Genomic DNA, 15,359 nt, shown 5'->3' with positions numbered 1-15,359 from the left:
TTCCCAGTCTTCCTCCAGGTTGGAGTTCACTTTGATTCTGAACAGCCCAGCAATGGAGAAGAGGGAAGGTCCAACCACCCCGAGGGGCCAGAGGTATGTTTAGAGCAGGCCACTCACACACACATGCGACACCTACTGAATAAGGCCTGCTTCATGCCAGCTTCTAAGCTAGGAGCGGGAACCTAGCGGGGGACAAGGCTGACCTGGCCCTACCCTCACAGACACAGAGCTCACAGTCTATGAGGAGACAGAGACACACAAACAGGCAATTGCAATAGTGTGCAGAGGTATTTGAGATGGAGTCTCGCTCTGTCGCCCAGACTGGAGTTCAGTGGCACGATCTTGGCTCACTGCAACTTCCGCCTCCCGGTCTCAAGGAAGGGGGGCAGTACAGGGGATCATGGGATCCTAAAATCTATGCTTGGGACAGGATTCTGGAATCAGTGAGACCTAGACTGAGTCCTAAAGGTGGAATTCGCTAGCAAAAGTGGGAAAAGGGGTGAGAAGGGAGGAATTTATTTTCCATGCTAACACTTGGTGGTCATAGAGGGAAGGAGAAAAGGGCGCATTTGAGAATTAAAAGTAATTTGGTCAGGTCAGAGTGTACTGTGGGCCTTCAAGTCCAGACATGGCTCTCACGAGGGGGAGAAATGATGTGCCCTGCAAATGGCCACTAAAAATAGCCCACAATCTCTGCATCTGTCCTACCCCAAGTTGCAAACCCGAATGCTCTGAGGGCCTGGCAGGTGATGTGGAAGAGTGAGGAGGGCCACCTTGGTTTCGCAGAAGCATCCTGAGTTGTATCTTCCAATAAAGACACACTCTATCTGCACACTAAATACATAAACATTGAGGATCCAGGACTATTCTTCACTTCTACATCAAACATGCACGCTCTCTTGTAACCTCGTGTAAAAGCACTGGAGGGATTGCTCCAGGCAATGTCAGAGCCTTCTCTTTTTCTTAATCTGGGAAGAAAGTGGCCAAGGCATCCTCCAAAAATGCAGAAATTATTTAACCCCTCTCTTCCAAGTTCTAAGCTGCGTCAACATCATCTAAAAGCCTCCCCTAGAATGAGGAAGCGAACAGGGAAAAAGGAGCCCCCACAATCTGCAGAGCCTCTGTGATTCCCTGGGTCTCCTACTAAGACGCCGGGCAGGTCACAGTTGTACACTCAAAGTAAACACAGCTGGACTAAGAAGAAGAAAAAGAAAATCCATCCTTCTGTTTTCATCTTTAAAAGCTAGAAAACTACACTCTTGCCTATCAAATATAGCCTCGCTCCCTCTGCTGTCAATCTGGCTCTGGTAGTCTTTACCAGTGGGCTTGTTCAGAGAAAGGATGGACTGAATCTGTTTGCGGGAGAGGAGAGAGAGGAGGGAGGGGAGAGGGTAGGGCATGCTTCTGTGATAGCTTCACTTCCAGGTCTCTGTCTGGTCCTCAAGGCTTTCTCTCTTGTTCAGAGCCTTCAATGTTCACGTCACAAAAGAGGAAACGAAGATGCCAAGAAATACAGGAAAGGGTGTTCAACCTCGCCAGCCATTAGAAAAATGCAAACTCCACTCCTAGAACAGCTGACATGAAAAAGAATGACCATAGCAACTGAACAAATGGAAGCCTCATTCGTACCTGGCAGGAATGCCGATTGGTTTAACCCTTTGGGAAACTGTGAGGTAGTATCCACCAATGCAGAATATAAGCAGATCCTATGAGCCAGCAATGCCACCTCCATGCAGACAGCCAGTGGGAATGTATACCAAGAAATACATGCAAGAATGTTCACAGCTGCATTACTCATAATAGCCCCAAACTGGACCTGGCCACATGCAAATTTCCATCCAGAAGGAATGAATCAATTTTGGTACATCCACACAAAGGAATACTACACAGCAATGCAAAAGGTGAACGGTTTTGCATACCAACACAGATGAATCTTGGACATCATGCTGAGTTAAAGCAGCCAAATACCAAAGAACGCTTGCAAAATGTTTCATTTACTTATTCAGAAAGTGGCAAACTAATTAATAATGCTAGAAGTCAGGAGAGAGAGTGGTGTGTCTTCAGAGAGTAGGGTGGTGATGCTGACTGAAGGTGTTCTATTTCTTGATCTGGACTGTGGTTACCTGGGAGTGTTCACTTTGTGACAATTTACTGAGCTCTCTAGTTTATTGCATATATGTTATATAATACACTTTAATTAAAATACTGCCTTTTTTTTTTTTTTTGAGATGGAGTCTTGCTCTGTCACTCAGGCTGGAGTTCACTGGTGTGATCTTGGCTCACTGCAGCCTCCCAAGCTCAAGCAATTATCCTGCATCAGCCATCCAAGTAGCTCGGATTACAGGCACTTGCCAACAGCCTGGCTAATTTTTTTGTATTTTTAGTAGACATGAGGTTTCGCCATGTTGGTCAGGCTAGCCTCGAACTCCTGACCTCAGGTGATCCGCCTGCGTCTGCCTCCCAAAGTGCTGGGATTATAGGCACGAGCCACTGTGCCCAGCCAACACTGTTATTTTTTAATCAACAAAGCAGTGTAATGCACGTCCCACCGCTCTGGGTGTCAGTTTCACTTCCATCACTAACTAACGGAAGCCCTGGAGTAAATCACGTTGTCTTTCTGGATCTCCTCTTGCTTATACATAAAATGGGGACATGAATGCCTGTCCTCATAGTAAAGCTGTAAGGATTAAGGGAAAAAAGGCCTGTAGAGCCTGATGTAGTCCTTGGCATGCAGTAAGTGCTCAGATCAGGGTAGCTGCCATCATTCTTGCTATGAACCAGCCTCCCTGAGTTACATCTTTATCCTCAGTCCCCAGACCCAGCTAGACAAAGCCTGAGAGGTATGACAGAAGGCAGGCCATCCCTTAAGCACTGCTAATGCGTTCACTACAACTTGCAAGTATAGAGATGGTTTTTTAAACCGTAAAGTATACAATTACTGGCCAAAGCACTTTTGACATTAAGACCAATTTTTGGAACCCAAAAATTAGAACTGAGGGTCTGCCAGGCAGGAGGATACTTGGGCTCAGTGGGAAAAGGCCTGGAACTGGGATGTCTTGTGGTAAGTCCAGGACATGAGGAGGCTGCTCCCAACTTGTACTAGCAAGTTCAAAATGTCTGGTAGCAGGTGATCAAGGCCACCTCCTTCCTCCAGACAAGGGCCGCTGAGCCTTGGCATCATCTGAGGAGCAGGTTGCAAACACCCACACCAGGGTCCTGCCTGAGACTGTGGTAAGGAACAGGCCTGGCACGAAGCTCATACATGTGTATATTTAGCCATTGTTCCAGTTTATTGTGTAGCACACTGATCCAAAAGAGGGTTCCTCTGAAAAGAGAACACTTAACACTCTGTCAGTGGAAATGCAAATTAGTTCAGCCACTGTGGAAAGCAGTTTTGGAGATTTCTCCAAGAATTGAAAACAGAACTACCATTTTACCCAGCAATCCCATTACTGGGTATATACCCAAAGGAAAATAAATCGTTCTACTGAAAGGACACATGCACACGTATGTTCATTGCAGCACTATTCGCAATAGCAAAAACATAGCATCAACTTCAATGCTCATCAACAGTGGATTGGATAAAGAAAATGTGGTACATACACACAACGGAATACTATGCAGCCCTAAAAAAGAATGAAATCATGGCCTTTGTGGCAACATGGATGCAACTGGAGGCCATTATCCTAAATGAACTAGTGCAGAAACAGAAAACTAACTACTGCCATGTTCTCACTTGTAAGTGGGCCCCAAGCATTGGGTACCCATGGGCATAAAGATGGAAACAACAGACACTGGAGACCACTAGAGGGAGGAGGAAGGGGAGGGGACAAGGGCCGAAAAACTACCTATTGGGTACTATCTCATTTGTACCCCAAACCTCAGCATTGCACAATATACCCCTGTCACAAACCTGCACGTATACCTCCTAAATCTAAAACAGAAGTTGAAATTATTATAATTATTTTTTAAACAATGTTTCCTCAGACTGGTCTGATGTTCGACATGATCTCAGGTGCTTGTTAAAGATGCAGATTAAGAGGGAAGGCCAGGTGTGGTGGCTCATGATTATAATCCCAACACTCTGGGAGGCTGAGACGGGTAGATTGCTTGAGCCCAGGAGTTTGAGACCAGTGTGAGTAACACGGTGAAACCCTGTCTTCAAAAAAAAATTTTTTTAATTATCCGGGTGCAGTGGCACATGCCTGTATTCCCAGCTACTTGGGAAGCTGAGGTGGGAGGACTGCTTCAGCCTGGGCTGTAAAGGCTGCAGTGGGCCAAGATCACATCACTGCACTCCAGCCTGGGTGACAGAATGAGACCTTGTCTCAATCAATCAATCAATAAAGGGAAGGATGGGGCTGAAGAATCTGTACTCTTTTTTTTTCTTTTTTGGGATGGTGTTTTCACTGTTGTTGCCCAGGCTGGAGTGCAGTAGTGCGATCTTGGCTCACTGTAACCTCTGCCTCCCAGGTTCAAGCGATTGTCCTGCCTCAGTCTCCCAAGTAACTGGGATTACAGGGGTGCACCATCAGGCCTGGCTAATTTTTGTATTTTTAGTAGAGACAGGGTTTGGCTCTGTTGGCCAGGCTGGTCTCAAACTCTTGACCTCAGGAGATCTGCCCGCCTTGGCCTCCCAAAGTGCTGGGATTACAGGCGTGGGCCACTGTGCCCGGCCCAAGAATCTGTACTCTTAAGAGTTGCCCCAGGTAAGTCTTAGATCAGGTAAATACAGTTAGACCCTGGACTAGAATTTCATGGGAGCTAAAATACAAGGGAGGAAAAAATAAAAGAGAAAATGAATGCATTCTGTCTGCCTTTCATGAAATCCACACGGAGCATGGTTTGGTGGCGGAGGCTCTGCTACCTTTGTCTATGTGGTAAAGGTACGTCTCCTGGCTCATGGCAGAGAGGAGATGCAGGACGCAGGTGTAGATGCGGATTTTCTCATCGCTGTTGTCCTCCCAGGTGTAGTCCTGGATCACGTTGAGAAGCTCTCGAACAAGAAACAGGACCCCATGTTCAGGATGATCCTAGCAGAGAACCAAAAAAAGGATAAATAATCCCAAAGATGAAGCGGGGAGGGAAAAAGAAAATCAACACAGAAACCCAGATCCCCCCCCTCAGCAGCTGTAGAGAAATTAACGTTGTCAGTTACTGAACAAAGGCAAGACCCACTCACAAGCCTGGTTAAACAATACACAGGAAAATGACAAAACGTGATTCCCACGAATCAACATGCTCCTGTCTGGGCAAACGAGCTTTAAGAGTCCCTTTTTGGATCCCAAAAAGGAGAAGGCAAAGTTACCTGTCAGCTTAATGGCCTATTTCCAAAATTACACTCTTGTTTTTCTGTGGGTGGTGGGAGGTAAAAAAAAGGAAGCCCTGTTCCAACCACAAAAGCAAGATCGCGGGTATCGTAGCAGATGGAACGGCAGAAGCCACCTACGCTGGGTGAGCCCCCGGATGATCCCTGTCACCACTCGAGGCAGTGACTTTAAATAGAGCCTCACTCTTTGGGATGCTCAACAACAGTAACAGCCAAATGGAGGACGCTCTCTTGGGAGAGGCAAAACCTGAGAGACAGTCACAGAGTTTATAGCAAACAGTGTTTCTCAGATGCTAAACTGAATCTATAAAAAGTTTTGGGGTGTAAAAAAGTAAGCAGCTTCAATTCCATTCCAAAAAGGTGTATGTGAGTCTGGGGATGCCCTGCTGAAAGCTCTCCAGACTTCTCACTCTGTGCAGAAGCTCTGCGTGGCCCCTCCACGGCCTCACTGGCCCGCCCCATGCGGGTCCCCTTCCCTTACCCCAGCCACGTTAAGGTAGGGAGAACAGCACGATTGGAACCCGCAGCGGCAGGGGAAACAGCATGATTGGAACCCGCAGCGGCATAATTGGAACCTGCATCTAGCCCAAGATGTAGTCTTGGGTGCAGGAACAAAGCCATTGCCAAAACAGGGCCCGGGGGAATGGGGGAGAAATACCCTAGCCTCGCTTTCCTCCTGCCCTGCATCATGCTGCTGCCTCCTACTGGCTGAGCAAATTGGGAGCTAGAGGAAGGATAGGTGAGGCAGTCCCCAGAGGCCAGTCTCCCCCACACACAGTAGGACAAAGGGCACAGAGTGGCACCAGGGGCCGGCACACACGTCCAGGTTCTGGCCTCCAGCCAGGCACGTTCTCTCTGACTTGAGTCTATGCCCCAGGGCTTGGCCAGACTGGCTCCTTGGTAGCCTGCAGTTCTCATCTTACACATTAGCTCCTTAATGAGGCCTTCCCTGACGTTCCATCTGCAGCCCTCTTACTCTCTCTTCATCACAAATCATCCTATTTTTGGGGTGGGGGGGCTGGTTCTGAGACAGGGTCTCACTCTGTCACTCTGGCTACAGTACAGTGGCACGATCATGGCTTGCTGCAGCCTTGACTTTCTGAGCTCAAGCGATCTTCCACCTCAGCCTCCCGAGGTGCTGGGACTACAGGTACATATCACCACGCTTGGCGAATTTCTATTTTTTGTAGAGATGAGGTCTTGCCATGTTGCCCAGCCTGGTCTCGAGGTCCTGGGCTCAAGTGATCCACCTGCCTTGGCCTCCTGAACTGCTGGGATTGAAGGCGTGAGCCACCGTGCCCAGCCTCTGTGTTGTTTTTACAGAGCACCTCTCACTATCTGAAATGATCTTATGTATTCCTTCAATGACCTGCCCAACAGTATCTCGTGGTTTTCCTGGTTCTCTCTGTTTCATGCTAGCCTATAATCTCCAGGAGGACAGGCACTTCATATATTGCATTTGCCAATACACCGCCAGGTCTGCTGGCTGCACACTGTATTCTGTTAATGGTGCCTCCCGGAACTCAATGTGGATGGTGTCCCTGATGACATTCAATCCAGCCCTGTCTCTGGCTCCTGGGACAGTGCTGGACACTGACATGCATTGGGTGAACAATGTTGAATGGATTGCAGTTTTTGGGTACCTTCTATGTGTCAGGCACTGATGTGGCTACGAAAACAACAGCAGCTAACATTAATAGCAGCTACCATAGCTTTTCTATGGTCCAGGGTGATACTATGATGAAGCCCCATTTCACAGGTAGGAAATGAGCCACTGAGAGGTTAAGTGGCCCAAGGTCACACAGTTGGTATATGGGGACCCCAGGTTCAATCCCCAGGAGTTTGGCTCCAGAGTGGACATTTCTAACTACTGGTACCATATTCGCACTGCCTCTCTGCAGATAAACAGCGTCTCTGACTTTATAGAACTTGTGAACTGGGGGAGGCATACATGCAGTCAGCTACTTAGAATACAAGTATGGAGTATGAGAACAGCATTGCCATTATATCCAACGTGAATGTGTGTACATATCGCAGTCATACTTTCAAGTGGGTGAGGACAATTGTGGAGGGGCGTGGGATGTTTTATACAAGCTGTTAATATCTGTAAGAATTGCTCTTAGCCTGGGCTAGATAGCAGTGGCTCATGCCTGTAATCCCAGCACTTCAGAAGGCTGAGATGGGCGGATCCCTTGAGGTCAGGAGTTTGAGACCAACCTGGCCAAAATGGCGAAACCCCGTCTCTACTAAAAATACAAAAATTAGCCGGGTGTGGTGGTGTGCGCCCGTAATCCCAGCTACTCAGGAGGCTGAGGCAGGAGGATTGCTTGAACCCACGAGGTGGAGGATGAGCGAGCAGAGATCATACTACTGCACTCCAGCCTGAGTGACAGTGCGAGACTCTGTCTCCAATAAATAAATAAATAAATAAATAATTGTTCTTAACCTGGGCAACATAACAAATATTGTTGCTACAAAAGAAAAAAAAATTAGCCATGTGTGGTGGTGTGCGCCTGTGGTCTTAGCAACAGAAAGCTATGATGGCACCACTGCACTCCAGCCTGGGTGATAGAGTGAGACCATCTTACAAAAAGAAAAAAAGAATTGCTCTTTGATACTGGCAAGAATGAGAATACAAGATGCTCAGGAGTCTGACATCCACAAACTACACACATCAAAATTGCCCATGCCATGATCTGCCTTCCACTCAGAGCTGGTTTCAGCTGGGAACTGCCCCCGCCTTCTTTTGCTAACAGCTGTTTTTAACTAGGCTATTCGGTTCTGCTATGTGGCTGTCCAAAAATATATTTTATTTAAAGATCTGCCATGGGAATAGACAACAATCTGAATGTTCCAGCAACTTCATTTCAACACAAATGCATAAGTCTTGTGACAGACCATGCAACACACTGTCAAAAAGGTGGTACAAGGGCCAGTGGAGACGTAAAGGTTTGTAGTGAGCCATTTCCGTGAGCTTTTGCTCACAACCAAAGAGGTGGGAGACTATTTCCGACCTTCTGTACATGGACAAAGTTTCCCATGTGACATCCATGCTTCAGTGGTTGTAACTTTTTTTTTTTTAAATTGTACTGATGGGCTGGGTGTGGTGGCTCAAGCCTGTAATCTCAGCACCTTGGGAGGCCGGGGCGGGTGGATTGCTTGAGGTCAGGAGTTTGAGACCAGCCTGGCCAACATGGTGAAACCCCATCTCTACTAAAAATACAAAAATTAGCTGGGCATGGTGGCATGCACCTGTAATCCCAGCTACTCGGGAGGCTGAGGCAGGAGAATCGCTTGAACCTGGGAGGCAGAGGTTGCAGTGAGCCGAGATCGCGCCACTGTGTTCCAGCCTGGGCAACAGAGCGAGACTCCTCTCAAAAAAAAAAAAAAAAAAATTGTATGGATGGTTCAGTGCCAACAGCTGGAAGTAAGGCAGACACAGATTTTTTTTTTTTTTTTAAGACAAAGAAAACGGTTCTGGATTCAGATGGCGCTTCCAGTGGGAAAAGGTGTCCCCAAGTGTCCCTGGCAGGGCTGCCTCCCAAGTGGAACAAACAAATGCTGACAAAGTGGCTTCCAGGTAGCACCTGGCAGGGGCTCAGACCTCTCTCCCTGCTGGCCCAATACCTACCACATCAGCAATAACCCTCTGGGTTTCTGGTCTGCAAGAATCCTTCTACTGAACCCCTTGGGAGAAAAAGTATTAGGTTGGTGTAGAAGTAATTATTTTCAGTGGCAAAACCCACAATTACTTTTGCACCAATCTAATACTACCCTAGAAATAACTAACTCTTCCTAGGAGAACCAAGATGAGAGGCAGTGAGCATGGCAGCTGGGCAGACATCCTGGCCTTAGACCCGGGCTCGTCACTGACCAGATGCTGACCCTTCATCTTTCTGCACCCCAGTTTCCACTTCTATGAAACGAAGGAGATAATAACAGGCTTGTTTGGAGTGAATATTTGTGAAATGTTGGCTGCCCCATGGTTATGAGGTTGGTTAAGTAATCATAAAGCCCTTTAGAAAAGGAACCAGAACACAGGTGAGCTCTTATGTTCTTCCAAAAGAAAGAACAGGGAAAGGAAAGAAAGGGCACTGGGGAAAACAGAGATAGTGGGAGGGCAGGGGAGGAGGAGGGGAGACAGATCACCACTTGACAGGAGGCTCTCTGGGACCGGCTTGCTGTTTCTCTCAGTCCTGTCTGTCTCACCAGCTCCTTGGGCGTCCCCTGTGCCCTCCCGATGTGCCAGTCACTCTGGCTCTCTTCCAGTCCCTCTGGGGCACAGTGCTGCTTCCCACCTCCAGGATTTCACCCATGCTGTGTCCTCGGCCCAGAATGCCCTCTCCTCTCCCCATCTGTGCCTAGCTGACTACTTACTAGTCTTCCTTCAGATCACAGCTCAGATGGCACTTTCTTAGGGAACTCTCCTGATTATCTGACCCCCTTCTCCAAATCTGGGGCTCTGAGAAGTCTCTATGGTTCATTAAAAAACTTTTTCTTGCTGGACACATGGCTCACGCCTGTAATTCCAGCACTCTGGGAGGTTTAGGCGGGTGGATCATGAGGTCAGAAGTTCAAGACCAGCCTGGCCAAGATGGTGAAACCCCATCTCTACTAAAAATACAAAATAAATAAATAAATAAATAAATAAATAAATAAATAAATAAATAAAATAAATTAGCCAGGCATGGTGGCAGGTGCCTATAATCCCAGCTGCTTGGGAGGCAGAGGCAAGAGAATCACTTGAACCTGGCAGGCGGAGGTTGCAGTGAACAGAGATCACACCACTGCATTCTTTTTTTTTTTAATTATTATACTTTAAGTTCTAGGGTACATGTGCACAATGTGCAGGTTTGTTACATATGTATCCATGTGCCACGTTGGTGTGCTGCATCCATTAACTTGTCATTTAGCATTAGGTATATCTCCTAATGCTGTCCCTCCCCCCGACACCACTGCATTCTAGCCTGGGTAATAGAGCATGACTCCATCTCAAAAAAAAAGAAAAAAAGGAAACTCTTTCTTTTGAGATGAGGTCTTGCCATGTTGCCCAGGCTGATCTCAAACTCCTGGCCTCAAGCATTCCTTCCGCCTCAGCCTCCTGAGAAGCTGGAAGTGTTATTATTAATACCATCAGTTTTCCAGCACTAATCAGTAGTCATCAGCCTGTTGGTGGACCAGTGCCAACTGTAGTTGGCTTCTGTAGTTCTTTATGGCGCTTTGTGCAATTGTAGTTAAATGTGCACTTATTTGTTTAACATGAAGTCTGTTCTCCTGAGTGGGGGTATGCTTCTCTTGCTCACTCCTTAATTCCTGGATTGACAAATGTTTGTGGAATAGACTGAATGATGAAACATAGACCTGGACATCTTGCTGTGTTTATGGCTGGATCTTTTCTCCAGGATAAGAAGGAGAAAAGACATCTTCCTGCTGGACCCCAGATCATTAGTGCTAGAAAACTGATGGTAGTAGCATTTCCATTTCCTGCAAATTGCAACTGAATCAAAACTAGGCCTCAAAACTATGATACTGAACTTGTTCAGTCAAGTCTACTTTGTCTTACCACATTGTTACATGAAACGAGCCAGTTTGATTATATAGGGAAGATTATTCCACAAACTAGTCCCTGACTAGGCTGACGACTACTGATGCTAAAGCAGAACATTTTAACACGCTCCAAAAAGTTCTCTGTCTGCAGGGGAGAGAGGGCCACCCTGGGGACTGTTTACTCCCACATTTGTAAGCATCAATAAATCGGACCAGGGACTTGATCTGGTATCAAATGGTTTCTATCTTTTCTTTGTGTGTGTGTGTTTTTTGAGTCGGAGTTTTGCTCTTGTCACCCAGGCTGGAGTGCAATGGCATGATCTTGGCTCACTACAACCTCTGTCTCCTGGGTTCAAATGATTCTCCTGCCTCAGCCTCCTGAGTAGCTGGGATTACAGGCGCATGCCACCATGCGCAGCTGATTTTTGTATTTTTTAGTGGAAATGGGGTTTTGTTACGTTTGCCAGGCTGGTCTCGAACTCCTGACCTCAGGTGATCCACCCGCCTTGGCCTCCTAAAGTGCTGGGATTACAGGTATGAGCAACCATGCCCGGTGGTTCCTATCTTTTCTAAACAAATAAAATGAATCAAACTTTCAAACCCATCCTTTAAGAAAACCTTGCATACTGTGGATAGGAAAGCAAAATAGTGCAGTCACTATGAAAAACAGTATGGGGGCTGGGTGCAGTGGCTCACGCCTGTAATCTCAGCACTTTGGGAGGCAGAGGTGGGCTGATCACCTGAGGTCAGGAGTTGGAGACCAACCTGGCCAACATGGTGAAACCTTGTCTCTACTAAAAAAACAAAAAGTAGCTGGGCGTGGTGGCACACACCTGTAATTCCAGCTACTTGGGAGGCTGAGGCAGGAGAATCACTTGAACTGGAGAGGCGGAGGTTACAGTGAGCCGAGACTGCAACACTGCACTCCAGCCTGGGTGACCCCTCAAAAAAAAAAAAAAGAAAAACAGTATGGAGTTTCCTAAAAAAATTAAAAATAGAGCTACCACATGACCCAGCAATGCTACTTCTGGGTACATATCCAAACAAATTGAAATCAGGATCTTGAGGAGATACCTACACTCCCATGCTCACTGCAGCATTATTCACAAGAGCTCAGATGCAGAAACAATCTATATGTCCATTGACAGATAAATCGCTAACGAAAAATGGGGTAGCTGGGTGCAGTGGCTCATGCTGCAGTGAGCTATGATTGTACCACTGCACTCCAGAATAGGCAACAGAGCAAGACACAAAAAAAAAAAAAAAAAAAAAGACTGGGTGCAGTGACTCACATCTGTAACACCAGCACTTTAGGAATTCAAGGCTGGAGGAGCACTTGAGCCTTGGAGTTCAAGACCAGCCTGGGAAAAACAGTGAGACCTTGTCACCACAAAAATAAAAAATTAGATGAGCCTAGTGGCTCACCCATGTGGTCCCAACTATTCAAAGAGGCTGAGTTGGGACAATATTTGAGCCCAGGAGGACAAGGTTGATGCCACGAGTGTGATCATGCCACTGCACTCCAGCCTGGATAACAAAGTGAGATCCTGTCTCAAAAAAGAAAAGAAAAGAAAACATGATACATATGTACAATGGAATATTATTCAGCCTTAAAAAAGAAGGAAATTCTGCCATATGCAACAACATGGATGACCCTTGAAAGCATTAAGTTATGTGAAATAAGCCAGTTGCAGGAAGACAAATACTGAATGAGTCCACATATAAAGAAAGTATCTAAAATAGTCAGATTCATAGAATCAGAGAGTGGAATGGTGGTTGCAGGGGGTGGGGGTAGGGAAATGAAGAATTACTAACCAATGGACAGTTTCAATTATGAATAAGCTCTAGAGATCTGCTACACAGCACAGTTCCTAGGTCAACAGTAATGTACACGTAAAAACTGGTTAAGAGGGTAGATCTCACCTTAAGTGTTCTCACCGCAATACAATAAAACTAAAATAAAAGCTGTGACCTGAAAGGTAACAAATAATTTGAACCAAGTAGGCTGCATGCAGAGGCTCACGTCTGTAATCCCAGCACAAATCCCAGCACTTTGGGAGGCCGAGGCAGGCAGATCACTTGAGCTCAGGAGTTTGAGACCAGCCTGGCCAACATGATGAAACTCCGTCTCTACTAAAAGACAAAAAAATTAGCCAGGTGTGGTGGAGGGCGCCCGTAGTCCCAGTTACTTGGGAGGCTGAGGCACGAGAATTGCTTTAACCCAGGAGGCAGAGGTTGCAGTGAGCCGAGATCGCGCGCTGCATTCCAGCCTGGGTGACAGAGGAAGACTCTCCAAAAAAAAAAAAAAAACAAGAAAAAAGAAAAAAATTGAACCAGGTAGAAGTGAGATGTGGGAAGAAGTGAGATGTGGGAGTCTTGTTCATGCTAGATCTACTCATAGTGGGCATGGCTCAGGTGTGGTGCATCTCATCACCTGGGAGTTTATTCAGCTCTTAGCCCTGGCTATTCAGGATAAACATCCTGTAGTGTCTGTAAGTAGTTACTAATGCTGCATCCCACAAGGAGGGATATAGGGTTGCTAGTGCTCAATGAACTTGAGCAAATAAGGCACGCTGCAAACGTTTCCGGCTTAGGTCATGCAGGACAGGCACTGGAGTAGCGCAGCCCTGGGTTTGAATCCCAGCTCTGCTACTTATAAGCTTTGTGACCTCAGGCACATTGCAAGGGCCCTCTGGCTCAGGTTTCATTAGTGGAAAAGGTGCAATGATTCCTACCTTGGGGGGCTTGGGGGGAGGACTCCCAGGAAGTGAGTATTAATGAGAGGCGCTGGCAAGGCATGGGGCACCTAGTGAGGTGTCGTGAACTGCAGCTATTCTTTGTCTCATATCACTGCTAAACCCCAGCTAAAACACATGCAATGCTACAAGGAAAAATAACTCAAATCTGTTCAAGGAATAGTAACTCAAATCTCTTCAAGGAATAATAAATCTGTTCAAGGAATAATAAACCTGTTGAGAGCAGGAGCGCTTTCCACAAATGCCTGAGGGGCCAAGTGGACAACAGAAATGGGGTTAATGGGTCCAGAGGCGCCCAAGGAAAACTGGAGAGAAAGGCATACGCCAGTTGCAGCCAACTGGCCAGGTCGCAGGATGCGGGCCCCACGTGATAGGACCTGATTTTTCAAGGGGAGATGCAAATCTGGGATTTTCTGTGATCTACCAATTTTTAAATGTAGGAAACTCATTCCAAATGTTCTCCATCAGGACATGGCCAGCAAGTGTCTACATGTCTACCAGCTGGATCTGCCCTCCAGACATCAATCTGTAATCCCAGGGGACAGAGTTTCGGGTTTACAAAGCACTTTCCCAGCTATCATTTCATTTAACCCTCACAGGAGTCATTTGAGGTGGGCACTGTGATGACACCTTAGAAAGGTGACAACTGAAGCTCTGAGGAGTTATAAAACTTTCCCAAGGTCTCAGTGCTATGAAATCTTCAGGTCAGGACTGAACAGAAGCTTCTGAATCTGAGAAGGCTTTTCAAAAAGCCTCCAGTGATTTTTAACCTGCAGATGCTGAGTGCGTCCCGATTAATCAATAAACAATGACTTTTACCAACTGCTTAATTCAAAACCCTGATTTTTTTCTTTTGCCTTCTCAATTGATAAATAACTAGCTTACCCAAAGAGAGAAACTTACAAAGTACTAATATGGAGCTCTGAAAACAGTGACATCAAGTGTCAAGTGAAGGGGCTCTAGAAAATGCCAGTGCACGCTGCCCCATCTTGGGGTGCCGCCTATCCTCCCTGCAGGACAACAAGAGGCCCCCATCCTGAAGCCATGTCCGCAGTCCTTGAGCCCGGCCTCCTGACCTCGCTCCCCTCTCTCTGAGGACTTGGAATCCGAACAGGGAGAGTCAGAAGCTGAGTCACTTTCTGTTTTCTCAGCTTTACTGAGATATAATTCACATGCCAAACAGTATACCTGCTAAAATGTACAATTCAGTGATTGTCAGGATATTCACAGAGTTGTGTGACCATCAATACAGTCAATTTTAGAACATATCATCACCCCAAAAAGGAACTTGGATCCATTGGAGCTCAGGCACTTTTATGGCTCAAGTTCAGGGTGATGTTTCTCAAATATGGTCCTAGGACCACTTACCCCTGAATCACTGAGGGGGCTTTTAAAAATGCCCATTTGCCAAATATGGTTGATCCCACCTGTAATCCCAGGTACTGGGGAGGGTGAGGGAAGAGGATTGCTTGAGGCCAGGAGTTCAAGACCAGCCTGGGAATTGTAGTGAGAATGCACCTCTATAAAACATTTAAAAAAATTGGCCAGGTGCGGTGGCACATGCCTGTTGGCCCAGCTACTTGGGAGGCTGAGACAGGAGGATCACTTTAGCCCAGGAGCTCAGCCTAGGCATACAGCAAGACCCCGTCTCAAAATAAAACAAAGAGATGATTTTTAAAATGCTGATTTGTGAGCCTATTTCAACCTACTGAGTGAGACTCTGGGAG

General features: G+C 46.6%; 1 protein-coding gene across 3 annotated transcripts in view; it reads right to left on the bottom strand.

Annotated features, from left to right (window-relative positions):
• VPS35L (VPS35 endosomal protein sorting factor like) overlaps nt 1–15,359 on the bottom strand; it is a 158,644-nt gene that overhangs the window by 15,536 nt on the left and 127,749 nt on the right. For all 3 annotated transcript variants that reach the window (XM_032157026.2, XM_032157025.2, XM_032157027.2), the window contains one exon: nt 4,868–5,033. In XM_032157026.2, the coding sequence (XP_032012917.1) occupies nt 4,868–5,033 (166 nt within the window). The remainder of the gene's footprint in view (nt 1–4,867; nt 5,034–15,359) is intronic.

The sequence above is a fragment of the Hylobates moloch genome, unplaced genomic scaffold (genome assembly GCF_009828535.3).
Source record: "Hylobates moloch isolate HMO894 unplaced genomic scaffold, HMol_V3 SCAFFOLD_6, whole genome shotgun sequence".
Lineage (NCBI taxonomy): Eukaryota > Metazoa > Chordata > Mammalia > Primates > Hylobatidae > Hylobates > Hylobates moloch.
Note: the sequence above shows the minus strand (reverse complement) of the source record. Positions and strands in the feature narration are given on the sequence as shown.